This window comes from Tursiops truncatus, chromosome X (assembly GCF_011762595.2).
Source record: "Tursiops truncatus isolate mTurTru1 chromosome X, mTurTru1.mat.Y, whole genome shotgun sequence".
Lineage (NCBI taxonomy): Eukaryota > Metazoa > Chordata > Mammalia > Artiodactyla > Delphinidae > Tursiops > Tursiops truncatus.
The window spans coordinates 11,878,218-11,892,342 of NC_047055.1; the positions used below are offsets into that span (position 1 = coordinate 11,878,218).

The window sequence follows — 14,125 nt, forward strand, 5'->3', positions numbered from 1 at the left end:
TAATGTACCTGCTAAAATCTTTGTTATCTGGGCCACTGCCTGGCACACAGTAGGTGCTTGCTGAATTGAACTGAAATGCACTGCACACCAAGTGGGGTGACTCTTGTGAGCATAATCTAGTTCTAGTTTTACTAGAAAACTGCATTGAAATAATGTATGCTATATTGCATTTGTATTATAATAAAGAGATGAGAAGTTGAATTTGCTTTTTAGTTAGAGCAGTGGAGGAAATAGCCAAAACACAGGTTTTAATCAAAATTTCTTTTATGCCTTCTACGTGCTGAACACTGTTGTAGGCACAGAAGGGAAGTGATCTTATGATGTGTATGATATGCTCCCTGACCTCTTAGCAGTTCATGACCTGATATAGGAAAGAAGAGGGCGTGTTGCAGTAGTTTCCTATAAAGAGAATAACCAGAGTTCCTCAAGGAAGCAGTTCATTTAGTGAAACACAGGTAAACAAACAGTGGGGGCCTGGAAGCAGCAACAAAACATGTTCCCTTTCAATGTGTTAACACCCCACGGAGGATTCTAACAGTCCCTAATGTTTGTTTGTTTAATTAAAAACCCTTTACTTAAGGAACAGAAGGTCAACAAGCTAGAAGCTCAGCTGTTAGCCTGTTGTTGGAGTTTAGTTTGTTGTTTTAGAAAGTTAACCTTCAGTTATCAGGACAGTTAAGTGCTGATCTGAACTACGGCAGCTTCAGAGTGACTGGATCTGTGGTTTTGATCCCTTTTATTTTTGGTCACAAGCTGCCTTGGGAACCTGAAAACTGTGGACTCTCTTCTCCCAAGTGATACACATCCACACACGATTATGCACTTCATTTTGAATGGGCTTCCCTGAGGCACTTCTGTGAACGCTGGGGGAAGAACCTTCTAGGTTAGCGGAACCTTGAGCCCATACACCTTTTAAAGAGAGGTTAGTAGTAAATCCCCATCTGTCGTATCATGCTCTACAACTTTGGCTTTTTCAGTCACCCCACCTAATATAATGGACATTTTCTCACATATGGAGACCATTCAAGTATAAATTTAGATCTTTAGATTAAGAAACATTTCTTGGGCTTCCCTGGTGGCGCAGTGGTTGAGAGTCCGCCTGCCAATGCAGGGGACACGGGTTCGTGCCCCGGTCCGGGAGGATCCCACATGCTGCGGAGCGGCTGGGCCCGTGAGCCGTGGCCGCTGAGCCTGCGTGTCCGGAGCCTGTGCTCCGCAACGGGAGAGGCCGCAGCAGTGAGAGGCCCGCGTACCCCAAAAAAAAAAAAAAAAAAAAAAAAAAAAAAGAAACATTTCTTTCTTTCTGGTTTCTGGTCTTCTTTATTAAGACATCTAGAAAATCCAACTTCTGGTGATTTTAAAATTACCTAGTCCTTGAGCTTAAGGTATCAGTGAGAAAGAAGGTCTTTGTGATTTGACAGTTGGCCCAAGAGTTTTCTCCACCTGCCCGTGTACAATTTAGCGTTGAAACCTTTACCTATTACCAGTTAACAAAGCGCAGGGTGGTGCGTTGTTGATTAAAATGAAAGCCCTCTATGACCCAAGGTTATGTGTACACCTCAGCTGTCACAGAGGTGGGAAGCGGTGATAGGGACAGAATTATACTTGTGATGATGATCAAGATTCCAGAGGTTAGCTCAGCCAAAGGAATTAATTAAATTAGTATATTCACTCATCCAACTAATTTATTGTCTACTTTATGTCAGGCATTGTGCTAGGTGTTGGAGAAAAAGTAATAAAAAGACAGATGAGGTCTGCCCTTACAGATCTCATTGCCTATTGAGGGAGGAACTTTAATTAAATTATGCACACATATAATTATTCACTGAAACGAGTGTTATCAGGGAAGTATAGGATGATATGAGAGCAGATGACGGGGAACATAATTTAGATCGGGTCGGGGAAAGCAAAGCTGTGGGACTAGATGGCCCAATTGGAATGCTCCAAGTGAAAACTTCACTCCTGAAAAGAATGTTTATATACTCTACCTCTAAGTACACGCTTATTCATATGTTTGAGGTTTGGGTTTTAACATGCTTTCAAAGTGTTGTGATAATTTGGAATCATGAGTCATTATTATTAATATTTTTCAAGTTTCCTTTCTAATAATCTTTTTTTTCTTCTCCCCTTACAGTATACACTTTGGAATTTCCTCCCAAAGAATCTGTTTGAACAGTTTAGAAGAATTGCAAATTTTTATTTTCTCATCATTTTCCTTGTACAGGTAAGAGCTCCATTAGAAACTTAATTTCCTTAACCAAGTTTCAATCCATTTCTAACTTTAAAATGCCCTGTAATTAAAAAGTTGTTTCAGGGCTTATTATAATAAGACTTGTTGAAGCACTAATATTATATTTTAAGATATATGTGATTTTACATATTTCTAAAGTAGCTCTTTTACTAGAAAACTCTAGTAAAGCATCTAGACTAGTCTGCATCTCATACCACATGCTCTCTTGCCGCTGGCTTCCTTTATTTTCTTACAGGTGCCACATGCCCTCCTACCATAGAGACTTTCTATACACCCTTCACTGCACCTGGAAGGCCCTCCCTTCCATCTAGTTGACTTCTATTTACTCTTCAAATCTCAGTGTCTCACTTGTTTTAATATCTGGTTTTCACTGTAAGCTGCCAGTTCTGTGAGGGCAGGGACTTTTCTCCATCTTGTTTAAAATAAAGCAGCATCTCTACATCCTGGCTGGTAATAGCACAGAGGCTGACAGAATGGTGCTCAACAAATAGATGGTAAATGAATGGATGTATTTCAGTCAAGGGGTTAGTTCAAGCTGGGATGAAAACTAAGCCTAAATTTAGAACTATTTTCTTAAACTTACAGCTATGTGGATTGCTTTTGTTTTAATGAAAGTTAACATTCACCCTGCTACCGGAATGTGTTTTGTCTGCATTTCTGTCTGAAATGTTTGTAGCATGTAAGTGCTGCATATGAGTTAATGACTTATTTTCATTTTACTTTCAATTTAATTTCTTTACCTAGGTCACAGTAGACACACCAACTAGCCCAGTTACCAGTGGACTTCCACTTTTCTTTGTTATAACTGTTACAGCCATCAAACAGGTAAATTTCTAGTTTACAATTGTACTTGCATTTCAGTCCTGTCTGATTTGAATTTCATTGTCAAAGGTTCTTTTTCACATTTATATCGGGTGGGTATCCTTGATGAATTTAGTTTATATTTGGTTTTTATTGAAAACACATGAAAATTATTGTAAGGTGCATCTTTAATTTCTTTGCTCCTTTCTTCCTATTTGTGTGTGTGTGTGTGTGTGTGTGTGGCGGGGGAATATAACCCTAAAAGGAGAGCAAGTAGAAGGTGCAGCTCAGTGGGGAAGTGAGAGGTGAATTTTTAATGTGCATTACATTTTTCATTGTGCTATATCTGTCTGAAAAATTCCCATTCTTGTGGACTTTTTAAATTGCTGCCTATAGCAAAGAACTCAAGAGCATACTTGAGTTTCTTACTTTAATTTTGTTGTCTTTCCTGATGCTGCTGAAGGGGGTCATGGGTAGAAGAGACTTTTATTCTTGTTTCTTGTCAAAGTTCATACCTGCCACAGTTTATGTTAGTGCCTTTGAAAAATTCCAGATGAAATAGAAAATGGAAACAGGAAGCTGGAGGTGAAGGGGTGGGTTAGCAATGTTTATCATGTAATCGAAGAGTCCATAGGACCTGACAGATGACAAGGATACTTTTAGACAGTACTTACCAAAAGTACTTCAAAAAGTATCCCCCAAAACTTCCAAACTGTTTGCTTAACAATATTGGGAACATGGTTATCTTTCCTCTTGGGTTTATCTGGTCTTCTATCTTGCTTACCAGGAACTGCAGGAATATTTTATTAAGTGTTTGGTTGCTATATAAAGACTTTTGGAATGTTATTTCCTTAGGCTGTTAGGATTATTTTCTTTAACATCATAGAATTGCTGGTTCCAAGAATAGCCTGTATGGTTTTCAAAAGCTCTTACTGATTCAGTTTACTCCCAGTACTAGTTCATGTTGGGGCCTTTCTTTCCTCACTGACATCACAGAAAGTACCATATGAAGTGATAGCCTAGCATTGCCATAAAGAAGGACAGAAGAGGAATGAACATATAGCAGCTGAGAAAAAAAGGGGAAGGCGACCAAGAGATTTTTCACACAGTTAGATTTGAAAAGGTACACTCATTATTATAAAGAAAGAAAGCAAAGTGATGTAAAAAAAGAAGGAGATCATGCTAAAACAAATGAACGCCCTCCATCCGTAGTTCATTTGGCTTAAATTTACTCTAGACCAAAGGAAGCCCAAAGGAAAATGAACTCTGATTACTTCTAACTCTAAAAAATGAACAACAATTTGTATTTTTTTTGGTCACCAAGTCAGTGGAGAAGTTTAACCGTCGTTCTCTAAAACAACAGTTTTAGATAGATACTGTTCCAAAATAATCCTCCTTGCCTTTTCTATTCTCTGTCCCTGAGGAGGAATTATATTTCCTCAGAGATGATCACTCCAGCGGTCTACTATACAAGAACATATTTAAGTGATTCGCTCTATAAGAAAATAAAACTTTTTTCAAATTAAAGAGTAGAAAAAATTAACATTAACTTGAATAAGAGCAGAATTAGAAAAATAAATCATATCCTTCACAATTGAAGAATGCCTGTGTTTTTATTAATACTTACCTATATAATTCAGGAACCTTTTAACGCAATAAAGCTATAAGGGATATTTTGAAAGCATATCTTAGTTTTTGCTGCAAAAATTTACAGTGTTGTCTCTGTAGCATTCTGAGTTGAAATTAATACTGTAAGTATAAATACCTGCTGGTGACTCATAGAGGGGGTTATAGAAATTTATTAACAATTTTACTTCATTATGTGAGCTTGATTATGTCCTTACTTTTATCCTTCTAGGGATATGAGGATTGGCTGAGGCACAGAGCTGACAATGAAGTCAACAAGAGCACTGTTTACATTATTGAAAATGCAAAGCGAGTGAGAAAAGAGAGTGAAAAAATCAAGGTATTAAGTTTTGTAGTTCATTCTTTTTTAAAATTACAGTAAGAACACATCATTTTAAAATGTACAATTCAATGGCATTTCGTACATTCACAGTTCTGTGCAACCATCAATACTGTCTAGTTCCAGAACATTTTCACCATCCGGAAAGGGAAACCCCCATAGCCATTAAGTAGTCATGCTGCATTCCTCCCTCACCCAGGCCCTGGCAACCACTAATCTCCTTTCTGTCTCTGTGGGTTTACGTATTCTAGATATTTCATATAAATGGAATCATACACTATGTGGCCTTTATGTCTGGCTTCTGTCACTTATTGTTATGTTCTTGAGGTTCATTCATGTTGTATCCGTACTTCATTCCTTTTGATGATTGAATAATACTCCATCATATAGCTATACCATATTTTGTCTATCCATTCATCAGTTGATGGACATTTTAGGTTTTTTCTACCTTTTGGCTATTAGGAATATTGGTAGTATGAATATTCATGTACAAGTTTTTGTTTGAACACCTGTTTTCCATTATTTTGGGTATATACGTAGGAGTAGAATTGCTAGGTCATGCGGTGACTCTATGGTTAACGTTTCCATGAACCACCAAACTGTTTTCCACAGCAGCTATATACCATTTTATATTCCACCAGCAACGTATGATAGTTCTAAGGTATTGTTATTTTTTAATATCTCAGGCAATTTAATTTTTTATCCAAATTAATCATTGTTTCATATTACCCAATAAGAGTCCTGTCGATAAAATTTTAGACTTGTCCACATCAAATAATATTTTTTGTTCCCAACAGGTTTTATTTTAATTAATAGTAAGGTTTACTTTTTAGAGCAGTTTTAAGTTCACAGCAAAATTGAACAGAAATTATGGAGTTGACATACACCCCTTTCTCCACACAGGTGCAACCTTCCTCATAATCATTATCCCTCACCAGAGTGGCATATTTGTTATAATCAGTGAACCTCCAGTGGCACATCATTATAACCCAAAGTCCATAGTTTAGATTAGGGTTCACTCTTGGTGTTACATATTCAGTGAGTCTGAACAAACGTATAATGACCTATACACTATAGTATCATACAGAATCATTTCACTGCCCTAACCATCCTTTGTGCTCTGCCTATTCATCCCTCCCTCCAACCCGGGTCACCCTTCTTCTTTCTACTGTGTCCATAGTTTTGCCTTTTTTCATAGTGTCATGTAGTGAAAATCATACAGTATGTAGCTTTTTCAAATTGGCTTCTTTCACTTAGTAATAATGCATTTAAGTTTCCTCCGTCTTTTCATGGCTTGATAGCTCATTTCTTTTTTTTTGTCCAAATTATTATTTTTATTTTTAATAGATCTTTATTGGAGTATAATTGCTTTACAATGGTGTGTTACTTTCTGCTTTATAACAAAGTGAATCAGTTATACATATACATATGTTCCCATATCTCTTCCCTTTTGCGTCTCCCTCTCTCCCACCCTCCCTCCCTATCCTACCCCTCTAGGTGGTCACAAAGCACCGAGTTGATCTCCCTGTGCTATGCGGCTGCTTCCCACTAGCTGATAGCTCATTTCTTTTTGCACTAAATAATATTTCATTGTCTAGATGTACCAGTTTGTTTATCCATTCACTTACTGAAGGACATCTTGGGTACTTCCATGTTTTGGCAATTACAAATAAAACTGCTGTAAACATCCATGTGCAGGTTTTTGTGTGGACGTAAGATTTCAGTACATTTTGGTAAATGCCAAGTAGTGTGATTACTGGATCATATGGTAAGAATATGTTTAGTTCATAAGAAGCTTCCAGGCTGTCTCCAACATAGCTACCCACTTTGCATTCCCATAAACAGTGAATGGGAGTTCTGTTACTCCATATCCTGGCCAGCATTCATTGTCAGTGTTCTGGATTTTGGCCGTTCTAATGGGTGTATAGTGGTATCTCATTTTTGTCTTAATTTGCAATTCCCTAATGACATATGGTGTTGAACATATTTTCATATGCTTACTTGCCATTTGAATATCTTCTTTAATGAGGTATCTATTAGGTCTTTGGCCCATTTTTTTATCAGATTGTTCATTTTCATATTGTTGAGTTTTAATAGTTTTTTTGGTTTTTTTAGTATATTTTGGATAACAATCCTTTATCAGATGGGTCTTTTCCAAATATTTTATCCTAGTCTTAAGGTATTATTTATCTATTTTTATTTTATTGTGTTATTGGGATAAAAAACACATAATACTAAATTTACCATCTTAACCATTTTTTTAAAATATTTATTTATTTATGGCTGCATTGGGTCTTTGTTGCTGCGCGTGGGCTTCTCATTGTGGTGGCTTCTCTTGCTGTGGAGCACGGGCTCTAGGCGCACGGGCTTCAGTAGTTGTGGCTCACTGGCTTAAGTAGTTGTGGCTCACTGGCTTAAGTAGTTGTGGCTCGTGGACTCTAGAGCCGCAGGCTCAGTAGTTGTGGCTCATGGGCTTAGGTGCTCCGCGGCATGTGGGATCTTCCTGGACCAGGGCTCGAACCGTGTCCCCTGCACTGGCAGGTGGATTCTTAACCACTGCTCTGGCAGAGAAGCCCTTAACCATTTTTGAGTATACAGTTCAGTAGTGTTAAGTATATTCACATTGTTGTACAGCAAACCTCTAACCCTTGGTACACACTTTTCTATTTTCTGTTTCTATTACCTGAATTACTTTAGAGAGATACTTCCTGTGAGAGGGAACTATAGTATCTGTCCTTTTGTGACTGATTTATTTCGCTTAGCATAATGTCTTCAAGGTTCATTTATGTTGTGGCATATGACAGGATTTCCCCTTGTTTAAGGCTATGTAAATACTCCATTGTATGTATATACCACACTTTCTTTATCAGTTAATCTGTTGATGGACGTTTGGCTTCCTTCTACCTCTTGGCCATGTGAATAATGCTGCAGTGAACACAGATATACAAATAACTTTTCAAGATCTTGCTTTGAATTACGTTAGATACATACCCAGAAGTAGAATTTCTGGATCGTATGGTAATTATATTTTTAATTTGTGCAGGAACCTCCATACTGTTTTCCATAATGGATGCACCATTTTATGTTAGCGTCTAGATTACACAAGGGTTTCAACTTCTCCCTGTCCTCTTGAGCACTTGTATTTTTCTGTTCTTTTGGTAATGGGCATCCTGATGGGTATGAAATGATATCTTGTTTTGGTTTGGATTTTCACTTCCCTAATGATTAGTGATGTTGAGCATCTTTTCATGTGCTTATTGGCTATTTATATATCTTCTTTGGAGAAATGTCTGTTCAAGTCCTTTGCCCATTTTTTAATCAGGGTGTTTGTTTGTTGTTGAGTTGTAGAAGTTCCTTATATATTCTGGATATTAACCCCTCATCAGATATATGATTGGCAAATATTTTCTCCTATTCTGTAGGTTGCCTTTTCACTGTTGATTGTTTACTTTGGTCATGTATTCTCATTTTCTAATTTTGATCTTTGTCCTGTGCTTTTGGTGTCATGTCCAAGAAGTCATTGCCAAGTCCAATGTCCTGAAGCTTTTTCTCCATGTTCTTCTGGGAGTCTAATGGGTTCAGGTCTCACATTTAGGTCTTTCATTCATTTCAAGTTAATTTTTGTATGTGATGTAAGAATCCAACTCTATTAATACTTTTGCATATAGATACCCATTTTTTCTAAAACCATTTGTTGAAGAGACTGTCCTTTCCCTATTGAATGGTCTTGCCACCCTTGCTGAAAATCATTTGGCCCTATATGCAAGAGTTTATTTCTCGGTTCTCTATTCATTGGCTTATGTATCTGTCTTTATGCCAGTCTTAATTTCTGTTGCTTTGTAGTATGTTTTGAAATCTGAGAATGTGAGACCTCCAAGTTTGTTCTTCCTTTTCAAGATTGTTTTGGCTACTCAGGGTTCCTTGAGATTTCATATGAATTTTAGGATTTTTATTTTCTATTTCTGAAACAAATGCCATTACACTTTGATAGGAAGTCCATTGAGTCGTAGATCACTTTGGATAGTATAGACTTTTTTTTTTTAATTTTTTAAATTTTTGGCTACGTTGGGTCTTTGTTGCTGTGCACCAGCTTTCTCTTTTTACGGCAAGTGGCGGCTACTCTTTGTTATGGTACGCAGGCTTCTCATTACGGAGGCTTCTCTTGTTGCGGAGCACGGGCTCTAGGCACGGGGGCTTCAGGAGTTGTGGTGTGCGGCTCACTAGTTGTGGCACGCGGGCTCTAGAGCGCAGGCTCAATAGCTGTGGCGCACGGGCTCAGTTGCTCCACGGCATGTGGGATCTTCCTGGACCAGGGCTCGAACCCGTGTCCCCTGCATTGGCAGGCAGATTCTTAACCACTGCACCACCAGGAGAGCCCATGAAAGGGTGTTGAATTACACCAAATGCCTTTTCTGCATTGACTGAGATGATCATGCAACACGTTGTTTATGTGTTGCATTACATTGATTGATCTTCATATATCTATCCTTGGATCCCAATGATAAATCCCATTTGGTCATGGTGTATGATCATTTTAATGTGCTGTTGATTTTGATTTGGTAGTGTTTTCAGATTTTTTGTATCAGTATTCGTTGAGGAAATTGGTCTGTAGTTTTCTTGTACTGTCTTTTTCTGGTGATGGTATCAGGGAAATGCTGGCCTCATAGAATAAGTTTGGGGTTGTTCCCCGCGCTTTGATTCCTTAGAAGAATTGGGAAGGATTGTTATTTCTTCTTTAAATGCTTGGTAGAATTCTCCAGTGAAGTCATCTGATCCTGGGCTTTTCTTCTGTTTTTGATTCCTGCTTCAATCTTCTCATTAGTTTTGGATCTACTCAGATTTTTTATTTCTTCGTGATTCAGTTTTAGTAGGTTGTATGTTTCTAGGTATTTATCTATTGGCATATAATTGTAGTAGCCTCTTATAATCCTTTTTATTTCTCTGCCATCAGTTGTGATGTCTTCTCTTTCATTAGCTGTTTGCATCTCTCTTTTTTTCTTAGTCTAGCTAAGGGTTTGTCAATTTTGTTAATCTTCTAATTTTGTTAGTCTTCCAAAGTTGTTTGTCAATTTTGTATTATTTTTAAAAGAATGTTTCTATGTGAATATGGATTAAATTATAGAACCTAATGGAAATCAAATCCTCCAGAAAAAGGGAACAAGATATATGGAACAGAAAGAGAAGAAGGTAGGTGAAAATACCATTCCAGAATGATTCAGTGCTGTGGTATGAATTCATACAAAATGATACTCTCCTCCCTATACGTTTATCAAGTATTATCACTGCTGAATTATTTATTAAATACCCGGAATTCCAGGCATAAGTTGTCCATATCCCCAGCAATAAGTAAATTGTCTTGCATCTTCTTATAGATGGGAGGAAGGCTACAGAGTGGGAGGGTTACCCAAGTTTGACATAAAATGTCTTTCTTCCACTCTTTTTTCTTTTCTCTGTTCTCTGCATCCCAGAGGGAGGACCTTGTGATGAATTAGAGTGGTTAGGATCTGAAGTTTCCAAACCAGTCGTAGAAACACAGCTTTTTGTTCACATAAGAACCAAAGGCAGCATAAATGATTCATAGCATTAAATCTGTTGCTCCCAGGGCACGAAGTAAAATTGCAAAGCAAGTAAAAGCCTCCCACAACTCTCCTTTTCTCTCCTTTCCTCTTTCCGTTTTTGCTGTCACCCCCCACTGCCTTAGAAGGACCCCCATCTTCCACCTTTCCTCACCAGGCTACTTCTCCTTGAGGCTGACCTCAACCAGGTATAATCTGAATTACATCAGTTGTTGCTGTTGTGTGAAATGCTATTTGATTGAGCCCGTTCTGGAGTATTTGTGTGTGGAAAGAGATGCCTATAAACTAAAAGTGTCCAAGTGTTTGATTGCTTGGCTGGGAAGTGTGGGGACTCTTGTTAAGCAGGAGAGTGACTTATTCTGTATCCTCAGTGCATTGGGAATTTTTTGAAGGGTTTTTCAAAGCTAGGGGGTGACTTGATCTTATTTTTTAAGAAAAGACAACTCTGGAGAGTGAGCACAGTAGAGGCACGAGCAAAAGTAGAATGAGGGAAACTTGTTAGGTGGCTACTGCCATGGTATAAGCAAATGATGATAAGAGCTTATATTAGAATGATAGTAGAAGAGATAATAACAGTAAAAATAGTTGTTAACATTTATATGTTACATAAATATGCCAGGCACTCCCTTTTACATTCTATTAACTCATTTAATCCTTACTTTACAGCAGTCCTATGAAATAGGTACTTTTGTTATCCCCTCTTTACAAATGATGAAACTGAGGCATAGGGTGGTTAAGAAACTTGTCCACAACTAGTAAGTGGGAAAGCTGGGATTTGAATTGAAGCAAGTCTGGGTATGGCATCCATGCTCGTAAGCACAACTTTGTCCCTCCTGTCTCGTGATCAAAATAAATGTATGTATTCAGGATGTTTTTCGGAGGTAATGTGTGGACTTACTGATGTATTCCATGTAAGGAGGGAGAAAAAGAGCAAAATAGAATAAAGATAGCCTCCTTGATTTTGGCCTGAGCAACTAGGTGCATTAAATAGTGCTATTAAACAAAATGCTGGTGCTAGGGGCTTCCCTGGTGGCGCAGTGGTTAAGAATCCACCTGCCAATGCAGGGGACATGGGTTCGAGCCCTGGTCTGGGAAGATCCCACATGCCACAGAGCTACTAAGCCCGTGCGCCACAACTATTGAGCCTGAGCTCTAGAGCCCGCATGCCACGACTACTGAAGCCTGTGCACCTAGAGCCTGTGCTCCGCAACAAGAGAAGCCACTGCAATGAGAAGCCTGTGCGCCACAAGAAAAAGCAGCCCGCACTCGACGCAACTAAAGTAAGCCCGTGTGCAGCAACGAAGACCCAACACAGCCCAAAATTAATTAATTAATTTTTTTTAAATGCTGGTGCTATTAAATAAGCTGGAGAAGAATAGGTGTGGGGGAAAAGGTGGGGATGAAGGGAAATCAGGAATTCAGCTTGGGCCATGTTAATTTTTTTTTAATATTTATTTGTTTGTTTGTTTGTCCACGCTGGGTCTTAATTGCGGCACACGGGATCTTCGTTGTGGCATGCGGGATCTAGTTCCCTGACCAGGGATCGATCCTGGCCCCCCTGCATTGCGAGCACAGAGTCTTAACCACTGGACCACCAGGGAAGTCCCAGGCCATGTTAATTTTGAGATTCCTGTTAGACAGCCAGATGGAATTGTCAAGCCTGGAGCTCAGAGATGTTTTAGGTGGATACAGAAATTTGGATGGAATCACATAAAACATAGAGGAGAGAAACAGGCCTTGAGGAATTCCAATGGAAAAATACAGGTATTTGTAAGGGAAAGAGTATGGGTTTTGGCATTAGAAATATTGGAAGAGTTTCTTCAGGTTTACTGATTATTTCCTTTGTATCCAGTATGCTTATAAGCCCATTGAAGGAAATCCTTACCTCTGATAACATGTTTTTCATTTCTAACTTTTCCAATTGCCTTTTTTTGGGAGTTTCCATATTTATGCCCAAATTCCTCATCTGCACATGTATGTTGTCTACCTTTTCCAGTAAATAGTTTAATATCTTAATCATAGCTGTTTTTCTATCCCTGTTTCATAATTCCAAAATCTGAATATTTCTTTTTTTAAAAATTTATTTTAGTTATTGATTTTTGGCTGCGTTGGGTCTTTGTTGCTGCACGCAGGCTTTCTCTAGTTGCGGTGCGCGGGCTTCTCATTGTGGTGGCTTCTCTTGTGTGGAGCACGGGCTCTAGGCATGCGGGCTTCAGTAGTTGTGGCATGTGGGCTCAACAGTTGTGGCTCATGGGCTCTAGAGTGCAGGCTCAGTAGTTGTGGCACACGGGCATAGTTGCTCTGCGGCATGTGGGATCTTCTCGGACCAGGACTCGAACCCGTGTCCCCTGCATTGGCAGGCAGATTCTTAACCACTGCGCCACCAGGGAAGCCCCAAAATCTGAGTATTTCTGAGGCTGGTCCTATTGACACCTTTATCTTTTGATGATAGGTCATTTTTGTCTTGGTTTTGTGCATCTCATTTTTTTTAAATTGAATTTTGGGCAGTGCATGTAAAAGAATGCTGGAGACCGAGGCAGGTAACCTGTAGTTGTGGCCTGTAGTGGGCACACCTATTCTGTCAGCCAGCCCATCAGTGTTGGGGGTTGAGTCAGTCTGGTAAGGAGCTGGCTGGCTTTGGATTTTGCTGTAGCTGTTGATGCTTTCAGTACACCACTGGACTTTAAATGCCTGCAATGCTGGGCTGCCACAGGGTTTTTCTCAGTGTCCCTGTTCCATTCTCTGCTTTCAGCAGGTCCTACATTCCTGAGACACAGTGAATGCCTCTCTCTGCGCCCATTCTTCTCCCCCAGTGGTAGATTGCTCTTTCTTGGGGTTCCTGGTGGGAAGAGACTGGTTTCTTGGTTCTCCTACTCCATCTCAGTATTAGGCAGGTTTTAGGCACCTTTGCCTCAGGGTGGAACTTTCTCAGTACTCTCCTTTTTATCAGTGCTAGGTCCTCAATATGAGGGGGTTTCCTGTCCCATCCCCAGCAGCAGATGGCTTTGCTTCTATCTCCCCACTAGCAGTAGTTACGTTACCCTGAATTGAGACTGTGCCCGGGAGGATTTCTTGCCTTTCTCTTAGGCACAGATGGCTTTTACCTCATATGAGAGAAGGGTCCACAGTTGTAGCATATTTTATGTCTGTTCCTCCACAGCAGTCATTCACAACCTGTATGCCTGTACCAGTGAGGAAGGCTCTTTTAGGCCTCCTGTCCTCATGCTATCTCATGAGCACTCAGTGGATGCCTGTAGAGAACTGATATGTGCTTATGGTCTCCTCTTTTCTCTCAGGCTTGCAGAGGTTTGAAACTGTCACGTTGGCCCCTACCAAGCCTTTTACAGTTGGTTAAAAATCTAGTTATTTTCTTCCTAGGCACTTTTATGGCAGTCGTCTCTTCCTCCTGTGCTTCGTCAATTGTGAAACAGTTGATTTCTCCTCTCTCTCCTCAGAGGGACTTTTCACCCTTGAAATTCAGTTCATTTGGTTGCCCTGCAACCTCAGCTCTCTGATGAACTCCAAAAAAAT

The 14,125-nt window shown here is 39.3% G+C and overlaps 1 protein-coding gene and 1 non-coding gene across 12 annotated transcripts in view; one reads left to right on the forward strand and one right to left on the reverse strand.

Moving 5' to 3' along the window:
* ATP11C (ATPase phospholipid transporting 11C (ATP11C blood group)) overlaps positions 1-14,125 on the forward strand; it is a 167,516-nt gene that overhangs the window by 78,945 nt on the left and 74,446 nt on the right. For all 11 annotated transcript variants that reach the window (XM_073799385.1, XM_073799386.1, XM_033849253.2 and 8 more), the window contains 3 exons: positions 2,135-2,224; positions 2,996-3,076; positions 4,911-5,018. In XM_073799385.1, the coding sequence (XP_073655486.1) occupies positions 2,135-2,224; positions 2,996-3,076; positions 4,911-5,018 (279 nt within the window). The remainder of the gene's footprint in view (positions 1-2,134; positions 2,225-2,995; positions 3,077-4,910; positions 5,019-14,125) is intronic.
* Positions 12,123-12,195, reverse strand: TRNAA-CGC (transfer RNA alanine (anticodon CGC)). Its single transcript has one exon. It is a non-coding gene; the product is annotated as a tRNA-Ala (tRNA).